This window comes from Bison bison, unplaced genomic scaffold (genome assembly GCF_000754665.1).
Source record: "Bison bison bison isolate TAMUID 2011002044 unplaced genomic scaffold, Bison_UMD1.0 scf7180017864327, whole genome shotgun sequence".
Classification (NCBI taxonomy): domain Eukaryota; kingdom Metazoa; phylum Chordata; class Mammalia; order Artiodactyla; family Bovidae; genus Bison; species Bison bison.
The window spans coordinates 4,854,469-4,879,639 of NW_011494899.1; the positions used below are offsets into that span (position 1 = coordinate 4,854,469).

At 47.1% G+C, this 25,171-nt stretch overlaps 1 protein-coding gene across 5 annotated transcripts in view; it reads right to left on the reverse strand.

The window, feature by feature from the left end:
• Positions 1–25,171, reverse strand: part of CHST11 (carbohydrate (chondroitin 4) sulfotransferase 11) — a 308,394-nt gene that overhangs the window by 122,558 nt on the left and 160,665 nt on the right. For all 5 annotated transcript variants that reach the window (XM_010853408.1, XM_010853406.1, XM_010853407.1 and 2 more), the window contains exon 2: positions 19,134–19,219. In XM_010853408.1, the coding sequence (XP_010851710.1) occupies positions 19,134–19,217 (84 nt within the window). In that variant the 5' untranslated portion in view covers positions 19,218–19,219. The remainder of the gene's footprint in view (positions 1–19,133; positions 19,220–25,171) is intronic.

Here is a 25,171-nt window from a genome sequence, read left to right on the forward strand (position 1 = left end):
GGAAATAGATGGGGAAACAGTGGAAACAGTGTCAGACTTTATTTTTGGGGGCTCCAAAATCACTGCAGATGGTGATTGCAGCCATGAAATTAAAAGACGCTTACTCCTTGGAAGGAAAGTTATGACCAACCTAGATAGCATATTCAAAAGCAGAGATATTACCTTGCCAACAAAGGTCCGTCTAATCAAGGCTATGGTTTTTCCAGTGGTCATGTATGGATGTGAGAGTTGGACTGTGAAGAAAGCTGAGCACTGAAGAATTGATGCTTTTGAACTGTGGTGTTGGAGGAGACTCTTGAGAGTCCCTTGGACTGCAAGGAGATCCAACCTGTCCATCCTAAGGGAGATCAGTCCTGGGTGTTCATTGGAAGGACTGATGCTGAAGCTGAAACTCCAGTACTTTGGCCACCTCATGCGAAGAGTTGACTCATTGGAAAAGACCCTGATGCTGGGAGGGATTGGGGGCAGGAGGAGAAGGGGACGACAGAGGATGAGATGGCTGGATGGCATCACCGACTCGATGGACATGAGTCTCAGTGAACTCCGGGAGTTGGTGATGGACAGGGAGGCCTGGCGTGCTGCGATTCATGGGGTCGCAAAGAGTCGGACACGCCTGAGCGACTGAACTGAACTGCACTGCACTGCACTGAACACTGCTGTTACCACTGCCAGTGCTACACCATCAGCACCACCACATCATCCTTAGCCCTACCAAGTATAGAGCTGGTGTTATGAATAAGAAAACAACCCTTCATCTTCCACAATCCCAAAATGGAGTTAAAGAAACCTTAAATACCCAAGAAGGAGAGATTTAGAAGTCCCCCCCAACCAAATACTGGGAGTGTTCCACTCTGGTTGGCCATGGCCGTGCAAAGATTTCCTCCAGTCCCAAGGCTAAGGAACACATTTGTGTCCACCTCACCAGTGCTCTGAACTGGATTCACGTAATAATCTGTCTGGTGCCTTAATAGGTCTGACTCCAGAGAGAGGACAGGGTGATGTTCTGGCTAGAACATTCCAGGCCTTGTGGCAGTCATAGTTTGATGTGGATGAATAAATAGGCGTCTCATTTATTTTTTTCAAATCCCATGAAAAAACAGCCCATTCCTTGGGGAATCCCCACAGAAACGCTGCCTTTACATCCACCGACACATTTTGACCACTCTTTGGGGGGCTGCCCAGTGCAGAAATGGCAATTAAGGAAAACATAAAGCATCTGACTGTGCTTCCCTAATGTACAGAACCCCTTCACGTGCATTATTTAATTCGCTCTGCCCCAATCCTATAAAGTATTACACTTCTTGTTTCTCAGGGGTTCGGTGAATGCCGCTTTTAAGGTTAACATGAATAGACAAAAGTTCTGGCCTTTTAAAGAGAAGCTGTTAGTGACATAATTGTAAGAGGGAGTGTTGGTTAGAATGAATTGTACAGAAGGTTTTATGAGGTTTTGAAAAAAATTTTTTCTTATTAAATAACTATAAAACCTCACCAAAATAGCTCGAACTAGCTTGGGAGAAGGCCAGTCATAATTAGTGGAAAAGCCTGAAATGCAGAATATTTTTTTTTTAATGTACTTTTAATACATGAAGTCCACATAGTAAAAGGAACCCACAATAGTAAAGTGCCTGTGTCTTTCACAAACAAACAAGACTCCTTGAATAGGCTGGGGTCCTGAAGAAAGGGGGAAGGGTACCATTGGGTGAGCCTGGAGGGGCCAGGTCCATGCACTGGGTCTCCATTCCTACATTTGAAAAGAAAAAATCACCAAGGGAAAGGACTGGATCACCTCCAGGTACCTCCCTGCTCTGCACCACTCATCTTTGCTAATTATGTTCACACAATTAATGTGCTTCATGAATCCCACTTCACGGGGAACTTGCAGGAAACGTTACACATTTCAAACGAGCAAGTTCAAATTAATGAGCTCGCACTGTCTTCCAGGCAGATTTGGAGATGAAAATGAAAATAGAGAAAGAAATGAGATCCTATTAGTGCTCATGCTAACACAGAATAGCAGCTTCAATGAGGCTGACCTCCTCTCCTAGGGCATCTGTTTTACGGAAGCCTTAGAGACAGAGTTCAGTTATTTTGCCTTTTTTTTTTTTTTTTTAAAGAAAAAAAGCTTGAGTGAGTTGCCCATTTGTCTAACAATGGAAAGTAAAAAGCTGACTGCTAAGGTCTTCAAAGAACGCAAGACAGACACCCCCATGGGGAAGGATGTATGCTGTCGGAAATTCACCCCATTTTCTGGAACACTGGGGCACCTCCAACTTCTCTTCCCAGGAAAAGATTATTCCAGTGTAGCTGCTCAATGACAAGGTTAGGCCTTCTAAATGCAAAAGCAAGGTTTGATTCTTTACTGAATGTAATATACGGAATCGTGTCCTCCCCAAATTCATATATTGAGGGCCTAACCATCCAGCTCCCCAGTGTGACTGTAATTGGAGACAGGGCTTTCAAGGAAATGTGCTCAGTGGCTCTGTCGGATCCAACTCTCTGTGTCCCCATGGACTGTAGCCCGCCAGGCTCCTCTGTTCACAGGATTCTTCAGGCAATACTGGAGTGGGTTGCCATTTCCTATTCCCATTTTAAGGACATAATTAGTTTAAATCAGGTAAGGGTGAGGCCCTAATCCAACAGGACTGATGACCTTAGAAGAAGACACACCAGAGATCTGAAAAGACCGTATGGCAAGTAGGTGGCTATCTGCATGGCAGGAAGAGAGACCTCACCAGACACCAAACTTGCCTGCACCTTAACGTTGGACTTCTAGCCTCCAGAACTGAGAAATGAGTATCTGTTGTTTAAGTCTCCCAGTCTGAGGTGTCTTGTTATGGCTGTCCAAGCAGACCAACACACCTGGTGAAGGTAGGAACAGAACCAACTGGAACTGAGCGCCTGCTGCTGTCAGGCACTGTGCCGGGGGTTTAGACACATTCTCCCATTTAATCCTCCCACCCTACAATACGGGCAGGTACTATTATCATCTTCATTTTACACAAATTGTTGGTTTATTAATTTGCTCATTCATTCCCTCCCGCCTTCATTCACTTATTTGACAATCATGGGGCCAGCACCAGTCATTCATTCATTCAACAAACACATCCCAAGCATTCTTCAAACTTTCTATAGAGCAAACTGCTTTGATCCCAAGAAGGCTTATTAAGAGCACCAAAGGCACTGTCCACGTGGCCCGAATGTGACTCTAAGACCACACGCACTGTGTCTTGAGTGATCAGAGTGTCTGACTCTTTACATCTCTGTCTTCTTTGCTGCAATAGCCATTTAATACCTATTGTTTGAACCATCTCCCTTCTTTTACTTCTCCCGCCAATTATGCACTGACCCCTTTTCAAACCTCAGAATTGAGGTCTGCACATATTTGCTCTGACAATTCTCATAGTATCAAGGCCAAAATCGAGTGCATCTGAATGAGATGCATAATTGCTCAGCACAATGGGTTTATTCACTAACCATCCTCCAGTTCCCACTTGGCAATTCATTTACCACCCATCTTCCCCGATAAAGGCCCCAGGTTTCCCTTCTCCAGTCTGAGACATTGACAAGCATTGTGTTTCTCCAGAGCCCCCATTCATCACGGTCATTTTGCTCATTTGCAATTTCCAGAATGGAGATCAATTCAGGTTAGACTGAAAGCATTGCTGCTTGAGAAATTTCTCATAGCGGGAAAGGGAAGCTTTGAGAGGCTGGTACTCCTCTCATATCCCCGAAGAAAATGAACGTAATTGAAATTAAATAGCACTTTCCTAATTTCATCATGCAATTACAGACAGGAGAGCTGGTTGGCCAGCACCTAACGTTTTCTACCAAATATACATGCATGCTTCATCCACCATTGGCGACCTGGACCATGACTGCACATCAGCAACAAAATGCTAATAACCAAATTAGGTTCAGTTCTCTACAGTTTACAAACGCTCTCACCATCTCTTGAGAGGAGCACTGTGATTCCTATTTTTAGAAGTAAAGGACCTGAGTCATGGGAGTCTGCATGTCTTGCCCAAGAATGCCCTTGTAGGGTGGAGAGGCTGGGACTTGAACCTGAGGCTTCTGGCTCTCAGCACTGTCTAAAGCAGAGGTTGCCTCTTGACCAAATCTAGCCATGTCCTCTCATTGATATATACTGTTGACAGCTGCTTTCAGACTACAGCAGCAGAGTTGAGTCATTGTGCTGTGCTGTGCTAAGTCACTTCAGTCGTGGCAGACTCTTTGCAATCCCATGGACTGTAGCCCACCAGGCTCCTCTGTCTATGGGATTCTCCAGGCAAGAATACTGGAGTGGGTTGCCATGCCCTCCTCTGAGTCATTATAACAGACATCTAAAGTTCTGTCTTAGAAAATGCTTGTGGACCTCTGGTCTAGAGCTTAAGGCACCAACTTAAGGCATCGGTGGGCTTCACTCGTGGCTCAGTGGTAAAGAATCTACCTGCCAGTGTAGGATACACAGGAGCCACAGTTCAATCCCCAGGTCTGGAAAATCCCCTAGAGAAGGAAATGCCAACCCGCTCCAGTACTCTTGCCTGGAAAATTCCAAGGACAGAGGAGCCAGGTGGGCTACCATCCATGGGTTCACAAAGAGTTGGACACAAATGAGCACTCACACAGAGTTAGAGAGCCACACACTTCACCTCTGAGTCCAGCTTGGCTTTTATTTCCCAATCAGATCCTTTCCCTGGAGAATCCCATGGACAGAGGAGCCTGGCGGGCCACCGTCCATAGGGTCTCAAAGAGCTGGACACGACTGAAGCAACTGAGCTTGCTTGCTCGTTTGCTTGCTTAAGATGCCCCTCAACTGGTGGCAGTGGTCTGCAGGGCTCCCCAGGACCCCACTGTATAAAACTTGAGGTCAGAAGCACCACCATCTCCCAAAGTTTGCACTGGATTTAGGCATTGCTATTTATCAAGTTCAATTTGAGCAACTAATAAGATAAGCAGGGGGTTCTTAGGCTCAAGAAAGACTGTACCTCGGACATTAATCAGATAGCCAAAGGCAGCAATTTGCCATGGGCTGCTTTTAACCAGGCTTTCCCTCTTCAAGATGCTAATCACTCCTTCCCCTCTGATTGAGTTACACCCCCAAATTATAGTTGAGCCTCATTCTCCTGGCTCCTGATCCTTATTTCAACATGATCTAAGTCTGAATCTCAATAGTTTTTTTTTTCATTTTCCCAATAAAAAAAAAAAAGAAAATCACCATCCTATATGTTGTTCTCTGATAAGACAACAGTGAACAAACCAACCCGCAGAAGCAGCTCATTTTGTCACTTTCTCAAGGAAAATGACACTACTCTGCATGAATAACAAAAACAGCAATAATAATACAGTTTAAAAAAACTGCAGTTCTTCTAGATACTCATTAAAAAAAGGGCTTGGCAAATTATCTCTTTTGTACCAAACACTCAGGTCAGTTCTGAAGAAAGTGATGAATCAGCCTGTTTGTTGACCTTGGTTAAAGCCATCTTGGAAAAGAAGGCGATTGATTAACATGAGGCCTGGAGATTACATGTGCATTTCTATTTCTCATTCAACCCTTTCCCTCATAACCATGAATAACTGGATTATCAGCTGCCTCTGAACTCCCCTGGTGTCTGCCAATTCCTTTCAAAAGTTACATTTCTTTTCAGGCACCAGCTCGTCTATCCTGTAAAATGAAGAAAACCTACTGAGAGCCAAGGCCCTCAGCTGAGATTAACGATCGTGAATGAGAGTGACCCAGGGCAGCACATGGGAAGAAGTGGGGGTACCATTTGTGAGCCAGTCTATGTGGTGACAAAGTACCATGGAGTGACAGGTCCCAAGACAGCCTCCTCATTTCTGAAGGTCAAGCTAGCATGCAAAACTTCCCCATAAAATGAGATGAAATTTACAAGAGGCTCCAGCAGTTCTAGAATGAAGGGTCTTCAGGAATAACAGTTACAGAATTACACAGCAGCTGTGCTGAGGGGACAGTTGGACGAGCTGAGGATGAGCTAAGGGACTGGCTTGTTCTGATTCAAATGTGTCCCTCTGAAAGATGATAAGTACCCCCCTGATAATGGGTTTCCAGGTTGTCCTTGAAAAAAAGTGGAACTCAGAATGTATCGTCTGGGTTGTGAAAACCAAGGGCATATTTAATTCTTTACTCTTAGTGATCAGGGGGTTTTGGGGTGAGTGAACCCTTTCCTATAATCTCCTCTGCCAGTTACTGCTGTGGTCCATGCCAGACTGTGGAACCAACACTGACCCAACAGAAGCCCAGTGGATTTACCACTTGGTATGGTAAACCCTTCCCCAACATGGGCAGCCCCTACCCTGGCCTTACCAAGCTGCCTGGTTGCCTTCACCAGGAAGGCTCTGTGCTTCCTGCTAATTAGGAAAGAGACCTGGAATCATCCTGATTACTGTTTGAACACAGATTTTTGGTTGGGGTTCTGGCAAGAGGAGAAAAGATGACGAACAAGTGGTGTCTCCAGTAAGTTCATAACACAGACCCAGGGGGACTAATGAAAACAGGCCCCTCCTGTTTTCATTCAACAGAAGAATGAACTGAGGGGACAATTACAGGCGGTTACCGTGCCTAACCAGGGCAGACTCAAAGCAAGCAATCTTCCAATTCTTGGGTACCTCCTTCCTATTTCCTGACAAAGTGAGGTCAGGAACAGCCCAAACCATGAAGAGAATAAACTCAAACTGCGGCCACCCAAGGAAGCCCAGCTCAGTTCCTCACCCTGATAATCCCCTTTATCCCAGGGGCACAGCACCCATGAAGGATGAAGCTATCTTTCAAAGGCATCACAAGGCCTTTGGTTCCCTGGTCCCTATTCAAAGCCACACTTCTTTCTCCCTGTGCTTAGTCACTCAGTCGTGTCTGACTCTTTGCGACCCCATAGACTATAGCCTGCCAGGCTCCTCTGTTCATGGGGATTCTCCAGGCAAGAATACTGGAATGGGTTGCCATACCCTCCTCCAAGGGATCTTCCCAACCCAGGGATCGAACCCAGGTCTCCTGCATTGCAGGCGGATTCTTCACCATCTGAGCCACCAAGGAAGCCCTCTTTTCCCTGAGTTCAAACAATTAATAAACATTTAATATATCCAAAGAATCCAAAAGGCTGCCCATCCATCTAACCTGCCACAGAATGCCAGCTCCCTGCCTCTGACAAGAACCCCAGGCAACATCCGCTTTCTAAGTTTTCAGAAAGGCAGAGCAAGCCAGGCTCCAGGAAAGGTAAGGACACTTTCTTGGTCTCCATCACCAAAACCCATGCAAACTCTGTGCCACCCGTCCTTGGTTGTCAAATGCAGGGACAGCTGCTCCTTCTGGGAGCCCGCAGAGAGCAAGCTGTTGTCTCAGGAGCCCTCTCCAGTTATCACCGGTGTAGACCACCTGGGACCCTGGAAGGATGCAGGTTTCCATCCTGCAGACTGGGGTCGAGGCCAAGTTCTGCATTTCTAACAAGCTCCCAGGTGATTCCCAGGCTGCTGGTCTCCAGAACTATCTCTGAGTTAGGAAAAACCCAGAGCAAGTGGTGCTCAAACTGTAGCTGCACCCTGGGATCAACTGGGAGCTTTGAAAAAAGTAGCAGCTTCCCCAAAATTCTGATTTAGGGGTTGAAAGTGAGGGTGTTTTAAATTTCCTTTTTTGATTCTGAAGGGCAGCCAAAACAGCTCTAGAAGATGGAGTTCCCTTTAAACAAGTGGAAGATGAGCTGGCTACATGGAGCCCTGCCTTCCCAGTGATCTAGACTTCAACTTTCTCACCTGTCCCCAGGATCATTTCCTCCTTCCTGGCTTTTGTTCCTGAATGATAGTCATAGCAAATAGCAAACAGCAAACACCTCTGCCGGCCTCATTCTGTGGGTTCACACAATCCTCAGAAGAACCCCATGAGGTCAGGGCTAGTATGATTATCTTCATTTTACAGGTGAGGAAACTGAGGACAGAGACGGTAAGAAGCTGCCCCAAGCCACACAGCTGGCATGGGTGGCTCTGGAGTCCCAGCTGGTCCTAAGGCATGTGCTCTTAACCACTGCTAAAGCCTCAGACATTCCCTCTTTTTCTCTCAGAACTTTCCCCCAAACACTGGGACAGGATGTGAGACCTGGATCCAAGCAAGCAGTGAGCTGGCAGGCCCTCCACAGCCAAGCCCTGCCCTGGCAAGACGCCGCTACAGCTGTGGACCTATCTGCGGGTACCCCGTAGGGCACAGGCTGGAGAGGAACACATGGGCAGGTGGTTTCTCCAACAGTCCAAACGACAGCCAGAGCTCTATGCTGGCCATTTTGTGGCTTTAAACCCTTGATGGAAGACAAAGGGAAGGAAACATTGCACCAGGCCGTTTTAGGCAGCAGGAGAGTTTGCCTGGGCGTCCCACCCCTGGGGCATGTTCCAGAAAGACCAGCTTCCTTCCAGAGCGGCTCTGCACCTGCCAAGACTGAGGCAGGGCCAACCTGGCAGCGTCCCCCGGAGTGGTCATGCAGATACCGAACAGCAGAGTATCAGCTGGAGACACTGGAGCTGCAGACTTCTCTAGTCAGGAATGACAGTGAAATTGGTTTTCTCACATCCCTGGGCTGCCGGTCCTCACCAGAGGGGTGTCGATGCGGTGCACCCCAGGAAAGACAGAGCTCCAGTGGCTCACGTGTCAGGGCATCCTCTCTCCGTGGCTGGTGTTTGTTCAGGGGAGGCTGAAACCACACACCCTCTGTGTGCCACCACTTCTGTGCCTGTGCTCAATCGGGGTGACAAAGGCCACGCATATACACATGCACACAGGACTGCACACACTCACACGTACATGGGCCTCCTCTAACTTTCTGGTCCCTCTCTAAGCTCCTCCAGCTTTATACACTGAATTCAAATAGAACTTCTTTTTGTGATGGTCAGTTTACTGGCCTGACTCACCCATTAGACTATAAACTAAGAGAGGACAAGGGCTTCCTTTTCTTAAATGCCCGAGCATCTAGCACAGGGCTATGCACACAGCACGTGTCATGGATTGCACTGCACACACCCCTACCCCCATCCATGTACTGAGATCCTAACACGGATACCTCAGAATGCGACCTTATTTGGAAAGCAGGTCGCTGTAGATGTAATTAGCTAGGACAAAGTCCTAGTAGAGTAGGTGGGTCCGCATCCAATACATTTGGAGTCCTTATTAAAAAAGAGAGGTTTGGACACAGGCACACACACAGGGAGAACATTGTGTGAAAATGAAGGCAGAGACTGGGGTGATGCTTCTATAAAGAAAAGCCAGGGATCGGCAAGAACCTGCTAGAAGTCAGGTAAGGAGCAGGGACCGGACTCCTCCCTAGGCTCTCAGAGAAACCAACTCAGCCAACACCTCAATCTTGGACTTGCAGCCTCCAGAACTGGGAGGAAATAAATTTCCATGCCAACAAAGGTCCGCAAAGTTAAAGCTATCGTTGTTCCAGTAGTCATGTACGAATGTGAGAGGTGGACCATGAAGAAGGCTGAGTGCCAAAGAGTTGATGCTTTTGAACAGTGGTGCTGGAGAAGACTTTTGAGAGTCCCTTGGACACCAAGGAGATCCAACCAGTCAATTCGAAAAGAAGTCAACCCTGAATATTCACTGAAAGGACTGATGCTGAAGCTGAAGCTCCAATACTTTGGCCACCTGATGCAAAGAGCCAACTTACTGGAAAAGAGCCTGATGCTGGGAAAGATTGAGGGCAAGAGGAGAAGGGGGCAACAGAGGATGAGATGGTTGGATGGCATCATCAACTCAATGGACACGAGTTTGAGCAAACTCCAGGAGGTAGTGAAGGGCAGGGAAACCTGGCATGCTGCGAAGTCCATGGGGTCGCGAAGAGTTGGACATGACTGAGTGACGAACAACAACAGGCATCAGCCTGGAGTGCAGATCCCCTCTTCAGACCACGGGACCTACCGGGTCCCAGCAAATCTTTGGGCTTAATGGTCAGCTGCGTCAGTGCCTCCAGAGGCACAAAGCCCTGGTCACCTCCTCAGCGTGATCTCCACACACCGGGCTTGCTCACAGCCCAGGACAAGCAATTCACTCAGTGCCAAGCACCTACTGAGCTCCTTTTCTGTGGCTGGCTGGAGTAGCCTCCAGGTACCAAGATGAATGATCAGCCCCTGCTCTCAAGAGGCTCAACGTCTAGTGAGATCATTTCAAACACATGAGGTAAGTGTCACGAATGATACAGGGAGAGTGAGGAGAGTGCAGCATTTCATAGACCTGCACTGTCCAGTATGGCAGTCACCAGCCAGACATGGCCACTAAGCATGTGATGCATAACCAACCCAAAGTGAGATGTGCTGTGTCAAATACACATGAGACTTCAAAAAGTCCATACAAAAACAAGAGTGTAAAATATCTTAATATTTTTATTGGTTGAAGGTAACAATGATCATATATTGGTTAGACTGGATTAAATAAAATGTTATTAAAATGAATTTAGCCTGTTTTTCATTCTACTTTTCAAAATGTGACTGCTAGAAAATTTCAAATAACATATACAAATCATATTATGTTGTAAGTAGGCAGTACCGTTCTAGGACATTTAACCTGAGTTTGAAGGGAGAAAAATCAGGGAATCTTCTTCCTGGAGAAGATTTCATTTAATATAAATGTTTAAAAAACAGCACTGATTGAGCAGCTTGCCATGTGCCCAGAACTTGCAGTACAAATTCTAATTTAATTCTTAATAACTGAATAGTTGGTATTTTACTCCTACTTTATAAACAAGGTCTCCAGGGCTTGAAAAAGTTTAGCTATTTGCCCCAGAATTCACAGTAATTAGTGCTGGAGGCAGGGTGTAAACTCTGTTCCCCACAAGACCCACAGGCCAACTTGGCCATCAAGAGGGAAGCAGGATGCGGAGGAGGTTGACGCCCACCCCACCCCCATTCCACTCCCATGTCTTTCTTACAGAGAATTTAAGAACAAGCCAGGGCTTTGTCTCAGTTCTATCCATCTCAACAAGGTTAAAATCCAGTTGACTGTGAAGCTCCTTGAATTGTATAGTTTACAGAAAAATCAAATTATGTAGAGGCCTCTTATAATTGAGGGCAATTTAGGAAATAACTTTCCAAAAAATGGCAGCTTTTACAGCTGTGTTACCATTTGGAAATTGCTGAGGTCGTTCTGTCACTTGAAAGCCTTCCTCTCGTTGAAATCTACCAGACTATATCCACACAGCCTGATACAGAAGGACCCCATTAGAGAGCTCAGCTACCAAGATTTGAATATATTGGGTCAAATTAGGCTTCCAGAAACAGAACAACTGCCTATAAAAACAGCCTGAGTGAAATGTGAACCAATCATGAAATCAATGGCCTCGCATTAACATGGGCCAGAGACGGTCTTACGTTATAACGACTATCACTGACACACTTACCTACGTGCTGGAGGTAAAACAGACACAAGCAACCACAGGAGACCTTTAAAACTTAACAGCTGAATTTGCCCATTTTCCAGGATGTGGGTTGAATGTACACATGCACACACACACTCCATCCAGAGGTACTCATGGCCTTAAAAATCAGCACAGCAAGCTTCCCAACAACTGAGTCTACCAGACACATAATATCAATCAAAATTTTTAGGTAGTGCTCATGATGAATAGCTAGTAGCTTTCAGGCAAGAGGAAATCATCTATCTTATTATTATTCAACACAAGTCCAAGTATGCATCTGCCAAACATCTGAGCCTACAGGACAGGGACCAAGCATGATCCCAGACCCGCTAAGAAAAGTCCCAGGTTACCTAACTCAACCCAGATCACTAATGACTAGCGAAGATCACCCACTCTGCTCTGGGCATGTCCTAGGTGCTTTGTATACATGATGTTATTGATAAACCCCAAAAACCTGCAACTCTGGTATCACACTCCTATTTTACAGATAAGGAAATCAAGGGCTCGAAGAGGTTAAGTAACTGCCCCAGGTCATACACCTGGGCTGGGATCCTCCCCTTTCTTCCAGCATCCAGTCATCTCCACCAACCCAAATTGTGTCTGACACCAGATCCCCCAGCTGTCCCGGCTGGATTGGAAATCTGACCAGGGACAGCTTCTCTGGCTCAAGAATAAAGAAGCCGTGGGTCATAGTGGAAAAGGCAACCTGCTGCCCCTGGTTTCTGCAATGGGCTCTGCTCATCCATTGTGATTTGCAATGAATAATGAAGCATGCTCCCAAGTGCTGTGTGTAAGATCAAGTTGATGTAATATTTCATCTTTGCCGGCCAGCTGCCATTCTGCTGGGCTGACAGTAAGTAATATCTTTGAATAAGGAGACGATCCACAACTAAATCAATTAAGTAGACAGCTGTTGGGTCAAAGCAAGATAATTAGATGGACTCGTCATTTACCAGGTGGTTGGTAATGAAGGGATTAATTGACCAGAGTTGGGGACTGTCCAATGTCTGCTCTCTTGCCTTCCCCAGTGGATACAGCCATTCAGTATCTTTATTCCCGAAGAATGATTTTCAAGGAAGAGAGCCCTTTCATGCTCATTTGTGAGACTGAAGCTGATCCTTCATAAGTGCCCACCTGACGTCTGGCTTGGAACCGCTCTGGGGTTCTCCTTTTTATGGGATCAAGAGCCAAGTAGCTCAAGTGTCCTTTACATGGGGATCTGCCCAATTCACTGCCCAACGGCTCGACTTCTTAGGTTTGTTCACATAATGAGTCTCCAAAGCTCAGGGCATCAACCAACCTCCCATGGAGCACAGGAAGGAATGTGGTCACCTCGTATTGGTGAATGAGGCTGAGTGCAAATAGGTAACATGGTCCTTCATATAGAAAGACCATAGAAAAGACAGGGAGCAACCTCAGTACACATGGGCTTCCCTTGTGGCTCAGCTGATAAGGAATCCGCCTGCAAGGGGGGAAACCTGGGTTTGATTCCTGGGTCAGGAAGATCCCCTGTAGAAAGGAAATGCTACCCATTCCAGTATTCTGGCCTGGAGAATTCCATGGACTGTACGGGGTCGCAAAGAGTCAGACACAACTGTGCTAATTTCACCCTACTTCACTTTAGTGCACATGCTCTGAGCTCCTTTTCATGTAACAGGTGATGTAAGAGCCAAAGAATCAAAGATTTTATTTTTTAGTTTTATTTTTTATCCATGCTGCACAGCATGTGGGATCTTAGTTCCCCAACCAGGAATCAAACCTACACCCCTGCCTTGGACTTCCAGCGACATCCCCTTGAAGGTTTGAAAACTGGAGGGGTCCTTCCAGAATCTCCAACCCAGTGCTTCGGAACTCAGGCTGCCCATCAGAACCAACTAGGGAACACTGGTTCCACCCCAGCCCTGTTCCGGACCAACCAAACCAAAAAAAAAATCAGAATCCCTGGGGATCTGGGCACTGGTGATTTTTCAAAGCTCACGAATGCACGAGGTGTGGGGAAGCATGGGTACAATTCAACCCCTTCGTGCTACAGAGGAGGAGACTGCAGTCAGGAGGGGCCAGACCTCCTAAAAGAAGTTAACAAGCAGCCGAGCCAGAAGCAGAAGCTGCTTTGTAAGTTGCAGACCATCTCTGGGGGTCTCTAGGGACCACTAACCCCTCTGGAGGGTGAACAAGTCTTATGAAGCTGGTACCAACCTGCCCCTCTTCCGTATCCTCTCCAGTCAGCTTCCAACATGCTCTTTCACGCCTGCTACAAACCCCTCACCATCCTCTGAACGTGCCATGAACTGTCCCACCTGTATGCCCCACTCCTGCTGTTTCATCTCTCTGTAATGCCAGTCCCTCTGCTCTGTCCAATGAAGACTGGTACATCTTCAGAAGCCTGGCTCAAAAGCCACTTCCTCTAGAAAGCTTCCCATTGTGCCCTGCCCCTCAAAGGGTTAACTGCTCACTCCTGATCCTCCCATAAACTTTCAAGACGCTTCCAGTTTCATCGCACAGCACTTCTCATGTTCTGTTACCTACATGCCTCTCTTCCCCATGTCTTTTCCCTCTGTTTATCTGATAAACATCTGTAGACGAAATAAACCTTGGCAAGCCTTGCTCAGAAAACTATTTAGGTTGGAGCTGGTAGAGCTTCCCACCTTCCCTTGGACAACTCAAGCTTTTTTCAATCTAAAACTTAATCAAAGACCCCGACTTCCAAATGTCACCAAGCTGTACTATCCTATAGCAGAGTTCTTGGGGAAGCAGAAGGAAGGGACTCCCACTTAGCCTGGCTCCAGCCAGGAAAGAAAGACTGCTCCAAATATCATGTTCCATGAGAAAAAACAAATCTGCAATTGTTTATTGGACATCTACCGTGCATTCCATGAACCTCGGCCCCTGCCTTCAGGAATTCTGCAACTATCCTGAGCTCAGCTTCAGTCACCATGAAACAGAACCTCAAGAAAGCATTTTTCCACCCAGGAAAGATAATGGGATAGAAGTTCTTCCTCCCACTTTCTCTCCAGGTCAGGTGGACCCAGCACAACCATTAAGGAGCTATGGGATCTTGGCAAATTGCTTAGCAGTTCTGAGCCTCAGCTAACTTATCTGAAGGATGAAGTTACAGATAACCTTCCTTCTAGGACTGTTGTGAAGATTCCATGAGATATGTGTGGAAAGTCACTGACATTCAATGAACAGTAACTTTCCTCTTCCTTTCCCTTCCTCCTTCCCTTCTCTCCCTCTCTCCATCCTTCTTCTTGGAGCCCATCTTATGGAGAAGTAAATATACTTTAACACATAAAAGACTGCACCAATAAAGGTCCAATTGTTTAAATTATTATTACAATAAAATATTGACTGGTCAAAATATTGTATTTTCTGGTCCCCAGGGGCCCCTAGGAAGGTCTGCAGGCCACTGGTGCATGCATGGAGGCCTCCTGGACTTAGAAGTTCCTGGTCAGCCCCTGGACTGAGCATCTGTCTTCTCGGAACATAGTAATCACAGAGCAAGTGCAAACGCTAAAGAAAGAAGCAGGCAGGGCAGGGCTGAACCACATGAGTGATGCCGGAAAGACTTCAGGGAACCCAAGAGAGGACCGGGAGGTGGGTGAGGCAAGACAGGCTGTCCCACCCCTTGCTGGCATTTTTGGGGCAATTATGCCCTATTAATGGCTGACAGCAGAGCTCTGCCCTGCTGTCTGGGCTGAGCGGGCAGCCCGCACATGTGCTCGGCCCGCAAATATGCAGTTGGCAACTCTTGAACTTTCGGTGACTTGACGCCAGCTGATATGATCAGCAATTACGCTTTATTTTGGGGCCAGGAAGACAGCGGAGAACCAGGAAAATTATAAGACATCAGAGTACAGTTTTTCTAAGAATATCACCTACAAACTTTTTTTCCACCCACTGTTGTTTTAATGGTTAGGGGTGTGCGAGGCACTAAAATAAGAAAACCTTGGACACTAAAAGCAGATTATAGCCAATTTTCCTAAGGGAGCTTTTAAGATTTTTGTCCAGTAAAAATCTGGATGTGATTTTTTTTTTTTTTTCTTTTTTGGATGGGGTAATTCTTGCCAAGAGAACTTTGCTGGCAGCAGTGAATAGAGCACAGAGATAAATGGATTTGTTGCTTGTCCTGGATTTGAATTTTTACTCTGCTTCTTACAAGCTGTGTGACAACTTCCTTGGCCTCAGCTGTCCCGTACGTAAAATGGGGGTGTACCACCTACTTTAGGGCTTGACACAAACATTCCATGAGAAGTTTATGAGCATCCTTGGGTCCGGAAGATCCCCTGCAGGAGGCCACAGCAACCCACTCCAGTACTCTTGCCTGGAGAATCCCACACACAGAAGAGCCTGATGGGCTGCAGTCCACAGGGTCTCAGAGAGTCAGACAGGACTGAGGCAACTTAGCATGCATATACGCAGAGAGCATTTGGCCTACATTCCCAGTACCTGGTAACTAGGATGGCTCTACTTGCCATAATGTTGGTTTCCTTACTGTCTAAAATATACAGTTCCTGTTTTCACCATCATATATCAAACCCAAACAACCAGTCAGCATAAAAAGGGGAAATGGCATCTCAGGGAGCAGTTTGGTTTCTAGCAATTACAGTGTTTGTCATCTGCCTCTGTGATAACATCGGTCCAGACTTAGCAGCTTCCAGAGCTCGGCTGGTAGGGGAACACGAGAAACCAAAACCAAGCCCCACTGGGTGCAGCGTTTGTGAATGTCTTATGGACACAAAGCCAGACTTGGCTCCACAGGAGCTCCTGCTCCTTTCTCTTCTCTGAACTCTCCAGCCCACAGCCATCCCAAAGATCACGAAGACAGTTTCTCAGAGAAGCGCCACCAACAGAACGTGTGTGGGAAGAGAACATAATTGCAGCTTGTAAAGGAAACCAGCCTAAGAAAAAACATTCTGGGACAACATCCCGAGGAAACGCGGAGATCTTCCTGCAGGGACATTTTCCTGGTTACCAGCAAAAGGGGACAGACAGCTTGCCCACAACATTCCTGATGGAGGCTGGTGACTCACCCATCTACTCCCCCCCAAACGGCTCCCAGAGACGCCTCCCCAGCCCTATCTTCCCTCCCAGGTCCTAGGCTTCTAAGTGAGCATCTCATCCAACACTGCCAGATGGAAGAGATGGAACGTTCTCTCTTCTTTGACTGGTTAACAAATAGAACAAGCAGGGTCTCCCTCACCAGGTAACCCACTCAAGTCAATCTTGGAATAACAAGGAGAAGCAGACACAGAAGGCTAACCACACGAGCCCTGCTCAGCCTTTTGTGCCCAGTGCCTGGCACTGTGCTACATATAGTGGGCATTCACAACAGCGGATGAAGAAATGAAAGAGTAAATGAATGAATGACTCTGGGAAGGAGCAAACTCCATAGGAGGCATTGAGCAAGGCACATCTTCTTATGGAAGCCTGCAAAGCAGGAATTGTTAACACCATGTTATAAAGGAGGGAGACAATCTCAGATGGGTTAAGTGTCTTGCCCACACTCACATAGCTGGTACATGAAGAAAACAAACTTTGAACCCAGGTCTGACCCTTGAGTCAAGGCTTCCAATAGTGAAGCCATTCTCACAATCATGATAATGATGAACCATGCTTACCCTGCCCCTGACACATCAGAATTATTTTATCCTCCCAACACTTCGGAGAGATGGGAAAGCTGACCCTAAAGAGAACTCATCAAGTATTCAAGGTTGCACAACCAGCTGTGAGTGAAGGAGGAATTTAAACCTGGACTTTCACTCTTTCAATCAGACACTCAGGGGGCACCCACTACAGGCCAGGGTTGGGGACGCAATGATGACTGGTGCGGACACAGTCCATAGACTACCTGTCCAGAGAAATATCTACTTCAGAAATAGCTTTTCCCATGACACCATCTGCTGCTCATAAAATTTGCTCAGGAAAGCAGGAGCCCTTCAGCAGTCTTGTTTCAAAAGAGAAAATAATCTGAGAACAGAGGAGGTCAACTGAAAGAGACAGGTATGGTTTGCGTCTTGATAACACATGTTTTCAACATGGCTTACTGCAAGAGGGGTGCTGAGCTTGGTGGCTCAGAAGGTAAAGAATCTGCCTGCAATGCAGGAGACCCGGGTTCGATCCCTGGGTCAGAAAGATCCCTTGGAGAAAGGAATGGCAATGCACTCCAGTATTCTTGCCTGGAGAAGTCCATGGACAGAGGAGCCTGGTGGGCTATGGTCCTTGGGATCACAGAGAGTTGGGCACGACTGAGCAACTAACACTTAGCCTTTCACCAACCAGAAATCCTTTCTATCGAAGTCTCTTCCTAGGACCAATATGTGAACAGGTGGGAGACTGGCCTATAGTAATCAGATTATCGGGACACCAAACAAAACCCAAATCAAGATAACCAACAAGGACCTACCGTATAGCATAAGGAACTATACTCAGTATCTTGTAATAACCTATAGTGGAGGAGAGCATTTTCTTAAAAAAAGTATTCATATATATACATATATATATAACTGATTCACTTTGCTGCACACCTGAAACTAACACAACATTGTAAATCAACTGTACTTCAATAACCATTTTTTAAAAAGGCCAATTCCCTGCTGAGTTACCAGAAAGCCCAGTAAAGGAGACATCAGGCAATCTGAGTTTGCAATGACCTGGTTAATCTGGCCCCACCACACTGAGTTCCAAAGTGATGGGGCTGAAAGAGGGGTGTGAATTAACATGGTTAGGCCACTCATTTTGCTCAAACTCAAGAGTCCACTTTTCCAAAGGCTGAAAGACAAGAAAGAGATGTGGAATCAGAAAGTTCTCAGGCTCATCCCTTGGCAAGACTTCCAGGAATTCAGCACTTCTAGGGAAGCAAAGAGTTTCTTCCTCTGCAAGCACCTTGGTCCACAGAAATGCTAACTTAAGAATTTGATACAAAATCATTCTCAGAGATTATAGCCAAAGCAGTACATTTCCCCCTCTTTCCCACCAGACATCAAAGGTCAGCTAATGGGTCACTAGTTGTTCATTCACCAGTTCTTGGCATCACAAGCTAATTAATGTTCTCCCAAAAGGGCCAGCCTTGGAGTCTTCTCATCAAGACCCACACACACCAATGCTGCCATCACCATGGCAACGAGGCCTCCTCCCTTTGCTCCTAGCTTTCCATGGAGGGCACTGTGTCTTGGTTGGAGCTTATTTTGCTCAGAGAGGAACTCTTCATAATCAAGTTCAACTTACCATGACAGTCACTTGGCAAAAAGTCTCCCCACACAAGGGTCCTGTCAGACTAGCGCAGTGAGATGCACCTCTTGGGTGCATCACTGGGCTCTAATAATCGGACGTGAGATCTGGGTGGTGAGTTCATCCCCCACGTGGGCCTTCTTTGGGGACATCCACAGGGAGACTGCACAGCCTGGCAGGCTCTGCAATTTCAGAGCCCCTTGCTGGCACCTGCAGCTATGTGGTTCTCAGGGACCCCAAACCTGAGCAGGTTCAAAGCTCAGTCCAGCACTCCACCAACCCGTTCCTCTCATTCGAAATACCTCTTGCTAGAATCGCAGAGCCACTCTATAGAGAAAGGGTGACCGAGAAAGCAACCAGCTGAAGGTAAAAACCCAGGCAGTGGAAAGAAATTTCAAATCCCCAAAGACCAGAATTTTGGAGTTTTTCAATCCCCCTGCCTTCCCCAAAAACTGACACATGGACTCTGAGTGGAGAAGCAAAGAAGTTTCCAGGGCTTACCTGGGTAGGGTTGTAGAGCTCCTGCAGGGGGCTTCGGGACCCCTTCCGGCAACAGATGTCCACACCAAAGGGGTTCCTCCGCATGACTGAGGAGAGAAAACGAAGGCTCATCAGAAATAGGCAACAAACATTTGCTGTCTGACGAAGAAAAAGGCACAGAGGGAAGAAGAAACAGGTGGGAAAGGAAGAGAGAGAACCAGCTTCTGGCTGAGCTAGTCCTTTGCCCGGTGCCACGGGGCCCCCTGGGTCTCCCCCAGCTTGCAGGCGTGTCCACACCATGTAATTCTCACGTGTCAGGAAATCTTCTTTTGATTTTTTTCCCCCAATCATTTCACAAAAACAGGCAGTGGGTCGGCTGCGGCCCCCGGGCCGCCATTTGTTGACCCCCTACCCTGGTGTTGGTGGGACAAGCCCCAAACACACCCTCTGCGCCCTGGAGCCCTTGCTGGGGAGGAGGCGGGTCCCGTGGGCAAGGGTCCATACATAAAAGCCATTAGAATTTGATTAAGCAGTCGGTCCGGGGAAACACTGGTTCTTTGTTCTTCCACGGTTGCCTCGAGAAGCGGGGAAAAATCCACGTTGTGTTTTTCTTTAATTTATTACTTCATTTTTCATTTCCACCCCAAACGAGGTAAACTGTTAAATGCATGCAGGTTGCCCTCAGCGCACAATGACATAGCAACACTTCGGAGGAGGAAAAACAGCTGTAAAACTTGTAAAATTCTGCCCACCCCATGCAAGATTAAACTCTCCCCGTGGCGGCAGACAGTCGCCCCAAGACCAATGGCTACGAGACCGCCACAGAGCAAAACCCCACCATGGAACCCATTAAAAGTCAGCTTTTATGGGGGGCAGTATTATTTAATTGGTTTATTTTTCTAATACAAGGCCTTTAAAATGCTTTGACCGTGTGGGGCCTGCGACGCGGGCCCTTTCCCAAGGCCGGCCGCCCTCAGGGCCTCCTCCAGGCCTGCCCACGACTTCCCTGGGCGCCCCATGAACCAGCTATGGCACTCCAGGCCACAAAAGCCAAGGGGCCTGGTGTGCTTTTTATGGGGTTGACAACAATCCTGCCATTTATGGAGGGTGCCTCATGTGTTGGGCACTTGGGTTCCATATAATCCTTCACACAGTGAAGGAAGGACCTTAACCTCTCTGAGCCGCCCTTAACCTCAGGAATTTGACCAAGGCGGAGGCCATGTGGGGAGAGAGCTGCCAAGCTGAGACTCAAACCTCATTACTGGGCTCCTTCATACCCAAATGATAGCACGTGGGTGTATTTATCCTGTGTGTCTAATACCTCAGAGGAGGTCAAGGGAACAGCACACGCAGAGGGTAGCAGCTAACATTTAGAGGGCCGTGAAAGTGCGCCAAGCAGCGCACACATGTAGGCCACACCACGACCCTAGGGGGTGGGCAACACTACTGTCCCCACTTCACAGATGGGAACACTGAGGCACAGCAAGGTCAGGGAACCCGCCCAGGTCTCATGACTGGGAAGAGGTGAAGAAAGGATTCCAACACATGCAGCCCATGCCCTCAACTGCCATGCTGGACCAACATCAAGTGTCAAGTCCACCACGCATCTCAACAGTTCCTGCTGGCCCCAGACCAGGATGGCTGGCCACCTCTAGGACAGGTGATTTAGAATGTAACCCAGTGTTACAGGAGCCATCAAAATGATGTGACAGGACAGAAAAACGATTAACAGTTATTATCTGTATTCATTTTCTTACTCAACAAATTTTTATTAAACACCTTGGATATGCCAGACATCAGGTACAGGGGGCAGAGACCCCCTCCATTGTATTCACGCTGTTTCTCTGGTGCTTGGCGCCCAGTAGGCACTCAAAGAGGTTCATGAATGATGTAGGATTCAAGGCTTCCTTTACACCCATCAGACATTGTTTCCTGCTAGGTAGAAAGGAAACTGCCATTGGCAACAGGCTGCTGTTATTTTTTTCCTTTGAAAATGAAAGGTCTGATGATCAAAAGCCCTAAGAAAGGAATCCCTAAGGACATTTAACAGTGGCCTTCTGCTGCCCACCCACCACGAGTTTTCTTTAGCTACAGGACTTGTTTTCTCCTTTCTAAACATGAACGAAATGCAAGACCATTTTGTAAGAATCTAACTGGTTCAATTCACAGTATGATTTCTTGGACCCAGAAAACAGTTGTGTTTACAGATATGCCTTGACTTATGATGGGTTTACAGAGAGGGCAATGGCAACCCACTCCAGTACTCTTGCCTGGCGAATCCCATGGACGGAGGAGTCTGGTAGGCTGCAGTCCATGGGGTCGCTAGGAGTCGGACATGACTGAGCGACTTCACTTTCACTTTTCACTTTCATGCACTGGAGAAGGAAATGGCAACCCACTCCAGTGTTCTTGCCTGGAGAATCCCAGGGACGGGGGAGCCTGGTGGGCTGCCGTCAATGGGGTTGCACAGAGTCGGACACGACTGAAGCAACTTAGCAGCAGCAGCATGATGGGTTTATCAGGACATAATCTCATCCTAAGTTGAAAATATAAGTTTAAAAATGCATTTAATACACCTAACCTCCCAAACATCATGGCTTAGCCTACCTAAAACATGTTCAGAACATTTCAATTATCCACGGTTGGGCAAAGTTATCTAACACAAAGCCTATTTTATAATCAAGTGTTGAATATCTCATGTAATTTGTTGAATATGGTTGCTGTTGTTCAGTTCCTAAGTTGTATCTGACTCCTTGCGGCCCCATGGACTGCAGCATGCCAGGCTCCCCTGACTCCCACTATCTCCTGGAGTTTGTTCAAACTCATGTTTATTGAGTCAGTGATGCTATCTAACCATCTTATCCTCTGCCACCCTTTTCTTTTGCCTTTAGTCTTTTCCAGCATCAGGGTCTTTTCAAATAAGTCAGCTCTTCACATCAGGTGGGCAAAGTATTGGAATTTCAGCTTTAGCATCAGTCCTTCCAATGAATATTCAGGGTTGATTTCTTTTTGGATTGATTGATCTCCTTACTGTCCAAGGGACTCTCAAGAGTCTTCTACAGCACCACAGTTCAAAAGCATCAATTCTTTGTCACTCAGTCTTCTTCATGGTCCAATTCTCACATCTGTCCATGACTACTGGAAAAACCATCCCAGCCCATTTTCAGAGAAGAAAACGGGCCCCAGGAGGGCATGGAATGGCCAAAAGCCCCATGGCAGGGCTGGGAGAGCAGGACCAGGCCTACCCCACCTCCCCAGGCTAACTGGTCCTCCCCAACCCCAGGCCCTGGCAGCCAAGCCCCATGCAGGCCTCATCTGCCTGGTCTCCTGCCCTCTAAGGGAGTGCTTTGTGCATAGTAGATACTCACACATGTGTGTCAAATGAATGAAAGTAAAACAACCGGTCATCTGAGAGTTTCAAAGATATTTTTTCAGCTAAAAGGTATCAGGCCAAACCATTTCCTAACAGCAAAGAAGAGAAGTTAACATGTTCTTTCCTAGCAAACTTCCTCAAAATTCTTTTATTGGCTTTCTTAGTCAAAGGAATTAAACAAACAAAAAGCAAAAGTAATGGTGTGCTCTCATGGATCTTGGAGGCACCTTCAATGAGTCTGACAAGCACTCCGTAAATATTAGTCTGCCATACTGTCTCTCCTCTACTCCTCATGAGCACCCTGGAGGCAGGTGGACTCACATCCATTTTAAAGACCAGGACACTGAGGCTCAGAGAGGTTGAGGAATTTACCCGCTGACATAGCTAGTGAGTGGCAGAGCTGGAGTCCAAACCCTGCATGCTCCCCCTACTCCTCTGAAACGAGACATATTACAGGTCCCTGACATTACAGGTCATGGACATGCACAACTGGATAAGGCCAGGCAAAGAAAAAAAAAAAAAAAAAGGCAGTCCTGAATACTGAGGCAGTGTTCTCCAGCCAACCAGAGCCTTCAGGTGTGTTACAGACACTCAGCACACTTGTGTTCACCGGGGACTTTTCAGGAACCCCAAACACTGAGGTAGGAGCTGGGTTCAGCCTAGGTTGTCGCTAATATTTAATTAACAAACTTCAATTTTCCAACTTTCTATTCCTTCCTTCTCACAGTCCCTTCAACAGGAATAGCCCAGAGCCATTCAAAACGATCCCTAGATCCACTTCTCCTTAGTGGAGACCCTACAACCAGCCAGAATATTGAGGCACCTGGGGTTCTGATTTGGGGCTAATCTGAACCCTTACTGTAGCTAGTTCTCATGTCAGTCTCCTCTCCTACTGTAAGCTCTCAAAGCTCCTGATGCCTAGCCTGTGGCTGCAGAACTAAAATGAATTAAACTTTTGGCAGATGAAGGTCAAGGGTATAAATCTAAGAATTAGGTAGATGCGTTCCGTGTAACTCAAAAAGAGAAAGAACACAGCTTCATCTAAGAGCCAAGAGATTTACTTCATAGAAACCTTCCACCAAAGGACTCTGATTCTCAGCTTTGAAGAATATACTTGTATAGAGTACATTTCCCTGTTGTGAGAAGACCTTGGCTATCAAATATGCTCACCAAAACCAATGGCAATCAATGGCATTCCGTCTTTTAGGTGATCCTGGGACATCTGTGAAAATGTGTCCCAAGCAGAGGGTTGTGCTGACTTTCAAGAAGCCCAAGATCCCTGTCCAAGTGCAAACCAGCTGTCAGTCAGATAGGTTAGTGCTGGCAGAGGCACACTGGCCACAAGAAGAGCCTTTGGAGACCAGCAAAGGGACTGGGTATGCACAGCTGGGGAAAAGTGCCCTCTGAATTGGTTTTGATTGAACAAGAGAAATGGCAGGATGCAAAGCTTAGTAATGACCTTCCTGACTGCTAGTGTTTGCTCTCTGCCCACAGAGGCAGTGTGGAAGAGGTGAAGGCGAGAAAAGGGGGAGGATAGGGAGAACCCAGTGGAGCCTTCCTTGCCCCCTGCCCCATTTTACAGAGTGGGCCCTGGACACAGGAGCATAAGGGACTCGCTTGAGGCCCACGGATTGTCAGAAGCACAGCTGTGACTAGAAAAAGGGGCTCCTGACTCCTGCTCTCATCCCTTTCTCCTTTTGTACCCAGTTTACATGTTTTCTTGGGCTTCCCTTGTGGCTCAGCTGGTAAAGAATCCACCTGTAATGCGGGAGACCTGGGTTTGATTCCTGGTTTGGGAAGATCCCCTGGAGAAGGGAAAGGCTACCCACTCCAATTCTGGCCTGGAGAATTCCATGGACTCTATAATCTACGGGGCTGCAAAGAGTTGGACATGACTGAGCGACTTTCACTTTCACTACATGTGATGCACTATTTCCCTGCTCTGTTTTATTTAATACTAGTCCAACTTATTGAATTGATTTTACAACCAACTGACGGGTCATGACATATTGTTCAAAACTCCCCGACTTAGATATCTTAGAAGAGTCAGGTCAGGGACAAGAGGGCTCACTGAGGTTCAACCTGAGCTTGCTGAACACAGTAAATACTGATGAGGGGAACTCAGGACTTCCACCCCTGAAGTGTCCCTCCCTGGTGTCCCCCACTGTAGTCAACACCACCACTATGCACCTGTCTGGGCGGACATAACAGCCAGGAGTCATTCTTCATTCCCCGCTCTCACTCACCATCACCCCCCTTCTCCATCAGCTCATCTTGGCCCCTCACACCTGGCCCGAGCCACCATCACCTCCTCTGGGGCTAGGACCAAATCCTCTTAACTGGCCTCTGCTGCCAGCTTGGCCTTGTTGCTCAGTGGTAAAGAATCTGCCTGCCAAGTAGGAGATGTAGGTTCAGTCTCGAGGTGGTGAAGATCCCCTGGAGGAGGAAATGGCAACCCATTCCAGTATTCTTGCCTGGGAAATCCCATGGACAGAGAAGCCTGGCAGGCTACAGTCCATGGGGTCACAGAGAGTCAAGACACACTGAGCGACTAACACTTCAGAGCAGTGAGCCCAGCAGGTGGACAGGCAATCAGAATGGAATGAAGCCACCAGGTGGGGTTTGGTCTTCCATGGGAAGCCATTTGAATTCAATACTTAGTGTCTTGAATCTGGGTCATGGACTA